This window comes from Phyllostomus discolor, chromosome X (genome assembly GCF_004126475.2).
Source record: "Phyllostomus discolor isolate MPI-MPIP mPhyDis1 chromosome X, mPhyDis1.pri.v3, whole genome shotgun sequence".
Taxonomy (NCBI): Eukaryota; Metazoa; Chordata; class Mammalia; order Chiroptera; family Phyllostomidae; genus Phyllostomus; species Phyllostomus discolor.
In genome coordinates, this window is record NC_050198.1 from 20912588 (window position 1) to 20925336 (window position 12749).

General features: G+C 35.7%; 1 protein-coding gene across 1 annotated transcript in view; it reads left to right on the top strand.

Annotated features, from left to right (window-relative positions):
• The window catches only part of CFAP47 (cilia and flagella associated protein 47), a 342408-nt gene that overhangs the window by 128175 nt on the left and 201484 nt on the right, over nt 1-12749 (top strand). Inside the window, exons 32-33 of the mRNA XM_028523447.1 lie at nt 3816-4008; nt 9646-9648. Of these exons, the coding sequence (XP_028379248.1) occupies nt 3816-4008; nt 9646-9648 (196 nt within the window). The remainder of the gene's footprint in view (nt 1-3815; nt 4009-9645; nt 9649-12749) is intronic.

The window sequence follows — 12749 nt, forward strand, 5'->3', positions numbered from 1 at the left end:
TTGGAAAGTAGATTTTAATAAAAAATATCTCTATAATTTCCAGCTTCATGGTAGGCCTGAAAATTTGTAACAATCAAAGTGAGCACCCATTTTGTTAACCTATGGCAGGGGTGTCAAACTCATTTTCACCAGGGGCCACATCAGCCTTGTAGTTGCCTTCAAAGGGCCACATGTAATTTTAGGACTATATAAATGCAACTACTTCTTAACAGGTAAGTGACAGCTTGGCGCTGCCACCAGGTAGAAACAAAGTGCTGGACTAGATAAAACAAGATGGAGGGCTGGATTCAGCCCGTGTTTAGCCTTGTGTTTGCCACCTGTGACCTATAATGTGAGTTAGAATTTTCTCAGTGCAAATAATAAGAAAAGAAACTTACTGAATATATAAAGTGATAGAGAGCTTAGTATGTTCATCATCTGGGTAGCTGTAGACACCTTGACAGAGATCATAGCTATCATTTATCTCAGTAATATGGAGCTGTGGATATTCTCATTACTACCACTAACATCATGTCATAAATACTGTGTTGAATTACAAAAATTGATGGTCTGTGTGGTTTCTTAATGCACATTTAGTGGCTTACAGGGACTAAAATTGGGAGAAAAGAGCTATAGAGTGAAAAAAAATGGCATAGGTCAGAAACCCAATATTGAAGACACCAAATATTTAAATAGGCAAAGGAAGAGAGTCTTGCAAATGAGCTTCTAATAGGTGAAAAGGTAGCAGTGACACTTTATGACATTGTGAACAAGGAAGAAAGAGAACTTTTGAGGGAGGACACGTTTCACAGTATCAGATGAAATTGAGAGGTTGCTGACAGTGGTCATGATGAGTTGGGAAAAACCACTATGTGGGCCTTGGTTTGATGAGCTAAACAAATTAAGGGAAGTGGTGACAGTGAGGGCAGAAAACTCTCTCAACTGTTGGAAGTGGTAGAAGGAACATATAAAAGAACCCATGGGAATTCCAGTTTGAGAGAGCCCTTAAAAACTGAGTGTACAACTGAGCATGTTTTGATATTACTGAAAAAGAACTGGTCAGGAGGGAGAAGGTAAAGATCCAAAAGCTATAAAAGATAACTGGCGCAGGACTGGTCCCATGAAGAGGAGAAGGCCTGGTGTCTAGTACAAGGGAAGGGATAAGGGATCACTCAGTCATTGCGACTGCAGAGAAGGAAGAAGAGTGAGTGTAGATGCAAGTGCTTTTGGACACATGTAGGACACCACAATGTGCACATTAAGATGTCATCCCTTTGCTCTTTGAAGTTGAGATAAGGGATCTTCTCAGAAAAGCTAGCATATAGGCTGAGAAAGAGGGAGGTTTGATAAAAAAGATTGAGAAGCCAAGAGCCAGGGATAAGGGGAGTGAGAAGACAAGGGAAAGGGGGAATTCTGGGCCTGCAGATTATCTTTAGATTAGGAACAGTTACATCTCAGGTTTCCTAAAACCCCCAGCGGTCATCTCCATGGATGATGTGTACAGTGCTTTAGAACCATGATGAGGTTTTCTGTTGTTACTGTTGGCTTTTAAATTTTTTTAAATTACAGTTTACATTTAATATTATTTTGTATTAATTTCAAGTGTACGAATAGTGCTTAGACAGTCATATACTTTACAAAGTTCTACCTTGCTATTTCCAGTACCTATAACGACTATACATAGTTATCACAATATTATTGACTATATTTCCTATGTGGTACCATCCCATAACTATTGTGTAACTTCCCATCTGTTCTTCTCAATCCCTTCACTTTTTTTTTTTTTTTTTTGCACAGTCCTTTAACCCGCATCACCTCTGGCAGCCATCAGTCTGTTCTCTGTCTCTGTGATTCTGTTTCTGTTTTTTTTAAATCAAGTATATCGTTCTTTAGATTCCACATATAAGTGAAATCATATGGTATCTTGTCTTTCTCTGACTGGCTTATTTCACTTAGCATAATATTCTCTAGGTCCACCTGTGCTGTTGCAAGTGGTAAGATTTCATTATTTTTTATGGCTGAAAAATATTTCATTGTATTTATTTACCACAACTTTTTTATCCACTTGTGTATTGATGGGCATTCAGATTGACTGTGTCTTCTATTACCAGAAAACTCCCCTGTAGCCTTAGCCTCTTCGTAGAGCTTTCCCTCCACCTCCTGTCTTAACTGAAGCTTGTATCTTCATCCCAAAATCAATTCCCTTGTGGTCCTCTTTAATAGGGGCTGTTGATATACATGCTTTAATGTTTCTTTTCAAGTTTGTTTTCTCTCTTCCTTTTTCTTTAATACCCCCCATTTTCATAATTCTTACCCTGTGGAATTAAATTATGTTCTCATATAACAAATTTATGATCTTGATAATATTTAGATATAGATGACTGCAATAAGTTTTGTTATGGTGATAAACATTTATGGTATGTTTGAATAATATGTATTATTACTTCTAGCCTTCCACTTAAACCATCTGATCAATAGAAATACAACTTTCTAAAAATTAAATCTAGTCTGACTTTTGCTGATTACTATTTAAATTACTTGTGCTTTTTATGCCAATTGGAAAAATAGATTAAAATAACACATAAGTTTAAAACTCTGTCATTGAAAAACAAATATAATGGCAAAATTCTTGTGGAACTGGAAGTGCATATGACAGTGATAGGATAACACTCAACACATGTAATATTGTGGTTTATAATAAGAAATATTTGTTTGGTCTTTATTCCCATTTCTAGCACAGAACTTCTAAAACCCTTTGGGATTTCTAAATGGTGAGCTTGATCAAGATGTCTTTTGTTACATTAATTAGGTGGCTTTTGGAGACCACCTAACTGCTGGGTTAATTATTTGAAGAAGCAACTATGTGATTAGAGGGTTAGAATTTTGTTTTACCCCCCCATGACCTGGAATGGGAGAGGGCCTGGAGGTTGAACCAATTGCTAATTGCCAATGATTTAATGAATCATGAGTATTGAATAAAGCCTCCATAAAAACTCAGAAGGGACAGGGTTCTGAGAGCTTCCAGATTGGTGAAGATGTGGAGATTTGAGGAGAGTGGCATGCCTGGAGAGGAGGACATGGAAGCTCCATGCCCTTTCCTCATGCCTATCTTCCATCTAGCTGTTCCTGAGTTATATTGTTTTGTAATAAACTAGTGATCTAGGAACTAAAATGTTTCTTTAAGTTCTGTGAGCCTCTAGCAAAGTAATAGAACCCATCCAGGTGTCATAGAAACCTCTGATTTATGGCTAGTTGGTAAAAAGCCTAGGTTAACAACCTGAACTTGCAACTGGTATCTTAATTTAGTTGCCAAGGAAGGGGTCGTTGGAAGGTCCAGTAGATAGTTGGTGGGTTAGACGCATAGATAACAGCCTAGGCTTTTCATTGGCATCTGAAGTAGCTTGGGGGGAGTATAGTCTTGTGGGACCATACTCTTAATTCATGGAATCTGATTTTATCTCTGCATAGATGTCAGAATTGAGTTGAATTGTTGGAGGTCTTGCTGGTGTTCAAGAATTTCCCCCCACCCCCACTCACACACTGGAAATTGGTGACTGGCCGGAATCTTTAGATAATAAGTTGCTTCTTGTAAATTGCATAGTGTGGTACCTTATGGACTAGATACTATAGAAGCAAAAAGTTGGGAATTTAAAATGGGTATTAGACATCCTCTTATCTGTCATTTTATTCTTGAATGGATATAATTAAGCAGAAAATACCGATACCTTACTTTATTTATCTTCCTGACATATTTTTTTTTAATTTAGTCTTCAAACTTTTATTTTGCTATTCAGGCCTAGTAAAATGTTATTGTTCTCTCTTTTATTCCATTTTAGGTTCTGATACTAACTCGGGTTGTACCACACAGTGGTAAAGATTTGCCCCCTATACATTTGTGTGATTCACCAAAAGTCAATCCTTCTTTTGAATATAGCAACATTTATTCTGACTATGAAAAAATTCTGCTCAGTTGGCTGAACACATATTATGAGAATACCCGAAATATTATATGGCAAAACTGTAACAAAGGTAAGAAAAATATTTTTTTCTTTAGATAAATCATCACAAGTTGTAGTATGATAGTATAGAAAGAGCTGTGGTTTGGACTGAGAATTCGTGGATTTTATTTAGACTTCACTGCAACATTTGTGCTCTGTTTTTCAAAAAAAGAAAGTATTCCTTAATATCTTCAAGATCAGTTTTTTCCAAGTAAAATACAAACAATAAAAGATGCCTCTCCAATTGATTTTGAATAATAATTGATAAAAATTATGTATCGGTGCTCCAGAAGTGAAATAGCTTTAATATAATTGACAGCAGTTTCAGCTCTGTAAAGTATTAACTTGAGGTGACACTGCTCAAACTTTGAATGTACTTAGCTGAGATCAAGTGAAAACTGACTAGACAACATCTTACATTTTGTTGTGACAGTCACATTGGAGATCACTAAGTTCATAGTGCTTCATGGGTAGGTCATATTAGGCCCATACAGGGTGGGGCAAAAGTAGGTCCGCAGTTGTGAGTATGTGAGAAACAGAGTTTATTCTTGTATTATTAGTTATTGTGTTATTTTCCATATGAACAATTGTCAGCCTACTTTTCTCCCACCTTGTATACGGAGAAAAGAGTGTTTGTAGACAGACCTGCTCCAGTGTTCAGGCAGGCACTCATTGGTTCTGCTCTTTAGGAGGAATAAGGCTCTATAGGTTTCTACCCCAAGAGCATTAAACTTGTTGAAAAAGATCCAATTTGCTAGTATAGCAGTATATTTTTTATTCACCATAAGCATTGATTGTCATGAGGACGACAGTATTGATGTTGGTTGTTTCTTTGACTTCAATTAAGCTCCCCTCTTCCAAGTGCATACAATCCTGCTATGTTCAGAATGGATTGTGTTTTAACATATAATGATTAAGTTTATTTTTTATACTGAACCCTTGGACTTCATTCTAAACTTTAGAAGTAAGGGAAGATTAAAAATATGATTTAAAATGAGAATTTGAATTACAGTTGCTCTTAACTTAAAGCCATTAGTGAAGCAAACATTGACATCAGGCTTGAAATAGATATATTGATATGTTGGTATTAGAGAATAGTAAATATAGAATATTTTAGTACCTTCTTATTAAGGTGCTAATAATATCAAACTGTTTGACTTGAAACTGTAATTTGGTAAGATTCATATCTTATAAAAATTTATTTGAATCATTAAAAACTATAAACACAGAAGTGTAGTTGCTGGATCATAAGGCAGTTCCATTTTTCATTTTTTTTGAGGACCCTCCATACTGTTTTATACAGGGGCTGCACAAGTCTCCATCCCCAGCAACAATGCACTAGGGTTTCTTTTCTCCAAAACCTCACCAGCACTTATTTGTTGCTTTACTGATGGTAGTCATTCTGACAGGTATGAGGTGATATCTCATTGTGGTTTTAATTTTTATTTCTCTGATGATTCATGATGTTGAGTGTCCTTCCATATGTCTGTTGGCCATCTCTATATCTTCTTTAGAGAAGTGTCTGTTCAGGTCATCTGCCCATTTTTAAATTGAATTGTTTGTTTTTTATTGTGTTGAGTTGTATCAGTTCCTTATGTTTCTCATATTATCCTGTTATTGGATCTGTCCTTTGTGAATATCTTCTCTCATTCAGTAGGCTGCTTTTTTCTTTTTGCTGATGGTTTTCTTTACTGTGCAGAAACTTGTTAGTTTTACATAGTTCCATTTGTTTATTTTTTTTTCCCTAGCCGAAGGAGACACATTGGAGAAGATATTGCTAAGACTGGTGCCAAAGAGTTTACTGACTATGTTTTTGTCTAGTTTTATGGTTTCAGTTGTTATGCTTAAGTCTTTAATTCATTTCTAGTTTATCCTTGTCTACAGTATAACAAAGCAGTCTAGTGTGATTTTTTTGAATGTATCTGTCCAATTTTCCCAGCACCATTTTTCGTAGGGACTGTCATTTCTCTGCTTTTTGTTTTTGCCTACTTTCTCACATATTAATTGATCACATAAGAAAGGATTATTTCTGGACTCTCTATTCTGTTCCATTGATTTGTCTGTCTGTTTTTGTGCCAATACAGTACTGTTTTGATTATTGTAGCCTTGTAGTATAGTTTGAAATCAGGCAGTACAATACCTCCATCTTTGTTGTTTCTTCTCAAGATTGCTTTGTTTTTTTGTGGTCTTTTGTGGTTCCATTTAAATTTTAGATTTTTTTCCAGTTCTGAAAAGAATACCATTGGTATTTTGATAGAGAATGCATGAAATTATATATAGCTTTGAGGAGGATGGACATTTTTAACAATATTAGTCCTTCTAATCTATGAGTGTGGTATATCCTTTGATTTATTTGTATTATTTTCATTTTCTTTCTTCAGTGTCTTATAATTTTCAGACTATGGGTCTGTCACGTTCTTGGTTAAATGGATTCCTAGGTATTTTATTCTTTTTGATGCAATTGTAAATGGATTGTTTTCTTAATTTATTCTTCTGGTCATTCATTATTAGTGCATAGAAATGCAACAGAGTTTTGTATAATTTTGTATCCTGCCACCTTACTGAATTCATTTATTAGTTCTAGTAGTTTTTGGTAGAGTCTTTAGGGTGATATATATATATATATATATATATATATATATATATATATATATATAATGAGATATGCAAGTAGTGACAGTTTTACTTCTTGCTTTTTGATTTGGATGCTTTGTGTTTCTTTTTTATCTAATTATTGGATCTAGGACTTTCAATGCTTCATTGAATAAAAGTGGTGAAAGTGGACCTCTTTGTCTTGTTCCTGATTTTAGAGGAAAAGCATTCAGCTTTCCACCACTGAATATGATATTAACCCTTTGCTGTTTTTTAAACTACTGAGACCCATGACTTTGTAAAATCTTTGTACCTTCTATTCTTTCTGCTTGGAGCATTATTTTCTTCAGTATCTTTATGATTTCCTTCCCTACTTCACTCAAGTCCTGCTTAAATATCACCTTATTTGAGAAGCTTTCCCAATAACCACTCCAAAATAGCATATCCCTCAGTCCTCCTGTTTCTTGCTCAACTTTTCACAATAGCACTTTCCCAAAGTAATACATATAGTCTGTCTCCTCCAGTAGAACATGAGCTTCTTAATAGGAACAATCTTGTCTGTTTTGTTTTTCACTACTGTGTTCCTAGAGCCTAGCAGGGTACCTGGAAAATAATAGATACCAAATATTGTTTAAGTAAATAAATGAATGAATGAATAAATGCATGAATAAAGAGACATGTTCAGGTTTTATACATTTTTCTACCCTATTGCAAATAATTGAATATATTTTAGCTTACTGATTTGTACCTTCTGGTACAAATGTGGTGGTCAGGTTGAATAGTTGAGGTGGAAGGAGGCACTTTTCATCTTCAGCATGTTTTTCATGGTTACTAACTGCAGAAGTATGTGAATAGAAACTCTGTGAAATGTTTCATTTAGGCTAACTTGGGCTGAGAAAAAGTCATAATTAGTGCCCCGGATTTTAACCTTTCAACTTAGACACTTACTGCACCTACCCCACTTCATTGAGAAGACCTAACAATGCTTACAACTTGATGCACTTATGTTGTGGTGAATAGATGGATAGGGTTGTACCCCAAACCTTTTAATTAAGAAACTCAGAGGGCGAGGCCCAGCAATCTGTATGTTATATGATTATGCTGCATAATAATATATGAGACAGACAATAGTATCACAAAAGGGGTTTCATTAATGCTTTTAAATTGTTCACAGAATCATATTTGTTCACCAAAAATTTTGTGTTTATGTTTCCAAAAATTTTCTCCTTTAAACAATAATTCCTTTGAGGTAATAATGGCTGAGAATTTTCCCCAATTAATGTCAGACATGAAACCACAGATGTGAGAAGTTCAGAGAATACCAAGCAGGAAAAATGTCCAAAAGCCTTTATACCTAAGCATATTATATTCAAACTGCAGAAAATCTAAGATAAAAAAGTCTTAAAAGAAGCCAAAGGAAAGCCAAAAAACACCCACCTTACCTATAGAGGAGCAAAGATAATAATTACATCTAACTTCTCAGCAAACATACAATCAGGAAGAGAGTAGAGTAAAATACTTAAAGTATTGAGAGAAGTAAAAGTACCTTGGATTCTGTATCCTGTGAAGTTATCTTTCAATAGTGAAGAAGATGACATTACAGAGACTAGACAGAGGGCCTCACTCACACACTTTCTAGATAAGCTGATCAGTTGGCAGATTTCAGCATCATCCCTATGGATATCCTGTCTTGGTCACCCTGATGGGGCAACAAATAAATAATATTTTAGTTGGTGACGGATTTCCCAGAAACTCTGGACAGTTTAGCAGTGGAGTCAGCAAGATAGGTTGCCTCCATATCACAAACCTGCTGAGGTCGTTTTATCAGCACCTCCACCCCTGTTAGGACAGGTCTGACACATTTCTTATCTTTAGAATTTCTTTGCAATGGTGGAGCTAAGAAGGATATGACAAGTGGGGGGAGGCTGCTTGATAGAGGGAAAGCATGGAGAGTATCACATAGTAAAGCTCAGAGGCCCAGCCATCCAGGACTTTGAATATTAGGACAGTAATTTAGAACTTTATTCTGTTGCTCTTGGAGAATCTTAGGAAATGGCTGAGCTGGTGACTACTGTGTTACAATGGGCATTTAAGGTCTGTCAGCAGCAAGTCAATGGGTTGAAGTGCAGTGAGATCATATGCTTTCGATCAGCACACCTGAGTTTAACCCTTGAAGCACACAGACAAACTGATATTTTAACACTGGACTCTCTATAAATTCTCCCAAGGTTATGTGGTGCCAGGCAGTCAAAGTTTGATTAAGTCACATTTCCTAACTGTAGGTCGTTGCTGGGAGCCACAGTTAAAAAATAAAAAGATACTCATCCTTGTTTAAAAACACATAACATGGGGTTTATTCTAAATGTTGTGAAAGTCAAAAAGCAATTCTCTTATTATCAGTGGACAGCTATTTGATGTAAATAGAGGAGCTTTTTAGTGCCTGCTAGGAGGTACAGTTGCTCTTGTACACACTCCTCCATCTGGTCCCAGGAGCTCTCTTACTGTATGTGCTTCATTTGTCATTAACATTATAGTTAACTTTTTCTCACTGATGAATGATTTTTTTCACACCTTGGTGACAGTATCTTCTTCTACGGACCGTGCCTATGATAAAGTACCACTTATATGTCATTTCTTTGCACCCTTTGCTTCAAATGCTACCTTTCATTGCTAATGGAAATTTTATCATCCTGTAATCACCTGGTAATTTTGAGAGTGGCAACAGAGCATTTTGTAATGTAAATTTAATTCCTGACAAGACTAAGTACTTCATTTGATTGTACTTTTAACAAAATTCTGAAATTGGAGCATTTTGAGTTGTCTGTTCAAAGGAGCCCTGTTCTACAAATAATGTCATTTTAACTTTTGCTTATTTCAACATTTTGTCATGAAGTAACATTGTAGTTCTTGTGAATGAAAAATACTTCTTTTATTCTATTTTCCTTAGTAAAGCAGAGTTATAAGTATGCTTGGCAAAATTCATCTTTTATTTCATGTACTATTTAAAGATGCCCCTAATTTCATTTATTACATAAGAGTTTGTTCAAGTAAACAATATTCAATATATGTTTGGGAGATTGTATTGGCCTTTTAATTTGTTATCTTAAAGTTAATCTTACATTTGTATGCATTGCTTGTTTCAAATATGTCTAATTTTCAACTTCATTAAACCAAAAAATAGTTATTATTTACAAAGCCCATTATATTTTTTCCAGAAATTCCAAATTTGCCCTTTAATATTGAGCATTAAGTATTTTTCATCAGTGTTCCAAAATGGAAATGCACACAGACAATAGAAATAGTATAATCTGACATTTTAATGTGACATCAGTGTTTTATTTGGGGAAGATAACTGGCAGTCTGTATGTAGAAGTCATGATCAGTATGAAGCTCAACTCTAAATTATCAGAAACGCCAAGCAGGCAAACAAATGTAAACCATTTCCAATGGGTTAGCAATGGGGTTTAATAAATCAGGGTGAACCAAGGAAGTAGCCAGGTGTGCTGGGAAATGGGGGATGTAAACCACCCCCCACATACATACAGCCATACCAGATCTTTTTCTCTTTCATATTTATACCATTAAGTATCAATGCCTTCTGGCCACCGACCACTGGACCACATCTGTCGTTGACCAAATTCTTTTTAGTTCTCATTGCAAAGAGGGTGACCACACATTATGGAGAATCCTGGGCTGTCTCACAGTAAAGGTTATTATGAAAGATGTTATCAGACAATATAGGTACTTGGGCCTGAGAATGGAAAAATACAGGGTTGCCAGGAAGCTAAATTAAGACCAGGTGGCCAGAAGGATAAACTAACTGTAAGAATGTCACCCTTCCACCCTGCTCAAAAAAAAAAATTCAGAATTCTATCTCCCTTCTACCCACTTGCTTTTCCTAATGTGACATGGAAATTCCCACAAGACTTTTCAAAAAGCCTGTCTTTGCATGCAAGCTCGCCTTGTCCCCAGCTTATAAAGGCAGCCACGTTGAACAAGCCAGTTCAGAGGGCCTTCCTTCCTTGTCCTCAGGCATAAGCTTAATAAAATCTGTCTGGAAATTTCTCTGGGGTTCCCTGTCCATTTTGGTCATGAGGAACTCAAGAACCCCAATGCCAGTAACAGTTAATAGCATTTGTGCATTGACTAGGTAAATTTGGGAAAGCTTCAAGGACAGGGATTGACCTTGATTGCATACTGTTAGGGACACTGGTAATGCTAGGGTTGAGTAATTTAATAAATCTTCTCTAGAGGAAAGAGGACTATAGCGAAGCTAAATTTTTAATTGGTAGAGAAGCAGTAGTTGCTCATTAGTCTGGAGAGGGGGATGCTTGGTATTTTGTAGTTTATACAGTGAACTCGTTTTTGTCTGTGCTTAGTCAATAGTCTGAAATGCTCTTGTTTAGCCTCACTTCATTACAGTGGCAAAGTGACCTTGTGCGATATCGATGTTTTATTAGACTGTTTATATCCAATAAAAGAATAACATGACCTAGCTGTAATGAGCCCCTACCAGTACCAAAGCTCAGCTGATAACACCAGGCAAGCTCACAGATGACAGGGGCTGGTTTTCTCTTTTTCACTTGCTAAAGAGAAAACCATGGACCCCCAAATGGCATCACTCCTGCTAAAAAGCCCATGATACCAAACCTAGATTTAATGCTTGACCGCCTTACAATTTTAACCTCCTCCAGAAACATAATCTTCATTAACCAGTCTGGAATTTCTGTCAACACCAATGAGGTAATTTGTCAAATGGGCTTTTTCCATCCTCTACAGAGAAGGGGCTTATCTGTATGATAAAAACCATTCTGATTCTCTTATCCCCCTGAAAAGACCTCCTGGTCCCAAAATAATCCTTTATTTTTCTTGCCCCACCTTTCTTCCATGTTGTACAACCCCTCTGAGCACCCTTCTAGTTGTTAGATGGAATACTGCCTGATTCATGAGTCACTTAATAAAGCAACGTAGATCTTCGAATTTACTCAGTTGAATTTTTTAACACACCAGAATTGCCAAATAGAATGTATTAAGAATCACGCTTAAAACTTCATCTGAAATGAAGCATTTGAGTCTTTAGCTTTTTCTTTTTATTATACTTCTTTTTTTTATATTTAAACTTTAGTTCAACTTTTTTAATTTTTATTTTTAAAAATTTTATTGTATTTTTCACATTACTATTTAGTCCCCTTAAGCCCCCTCCCCCCAGGATTCACCACCCTGTTGTCCACCATGCCCATGAGTCCTTCCTTTTTGCTCTACCCCTCCATCCCCTAACCTTCCCACCCACTAGCTGTCATCTGCTCTCTATCTCTGAGTCTGTCTCTTAATGAACAAATTACTTGTTCAATTTGTTCATTAGATTCCACATATGAATGAAACCATACAGTATTTGCCTTTCTCTATCTGGCTTATTTCACTTAGCATAATGTGTCTCCAGTCCATCCATGCTGTTGCAAAGGGTAAAATTTTCTTTTTTAGAGCTGAGTAGAATTCCATTGTGTAAATGTCCCATAGTTGTTTTATCCACTCATCAATTAGTGGATACTTGGGCTGCTTCCATATCTTGGCGATTGTAAATAACAATGTTATGAGCCATAGGGATGCTTATGTTCTTTCATATTAGTGTTTTGAGTTCCTTTGGATATATTTTCAGAAGTAGATCGTTGGGTCAAAAGGCAGACCCATTTTTAATTTTTTTGAGGTACCCCCATACTGTTTTCCACAGTGGTTGCACCAATCTGCACCAGCAACAGCCTTTTTATTATACTTTAATATGTGGTAATACAGGATCCTCTTACCTCTGTCCACCATCATGTTTTTCTAAAATTAGATGATTTATTCCCTTGCTAGGTTTCCAAAGTTGCATTATAATAATAAAAATTTTAAATATATAGAGAAAAAGTTAAAAACAATGTATTACAAAGCAAAATATTAAATAATTAGTATTATTTGCTATTAAAGTAATTTAAAGAGTCATAATATTTACAATTGCATTGAACATAGCAGTGAACTCAGAACAGTGAAAGTATATAATAGAATTTAGTATGACAAATGTAACATTTCAATATTCATAATGAATATTAGTTTAGACAGTAAATAGTGCTAGGTCAATTAACTTTTAAATTAAGGTAAAGTTAACTCTGTACTCTATACTGTATACCAAAAATGAATTCTAAA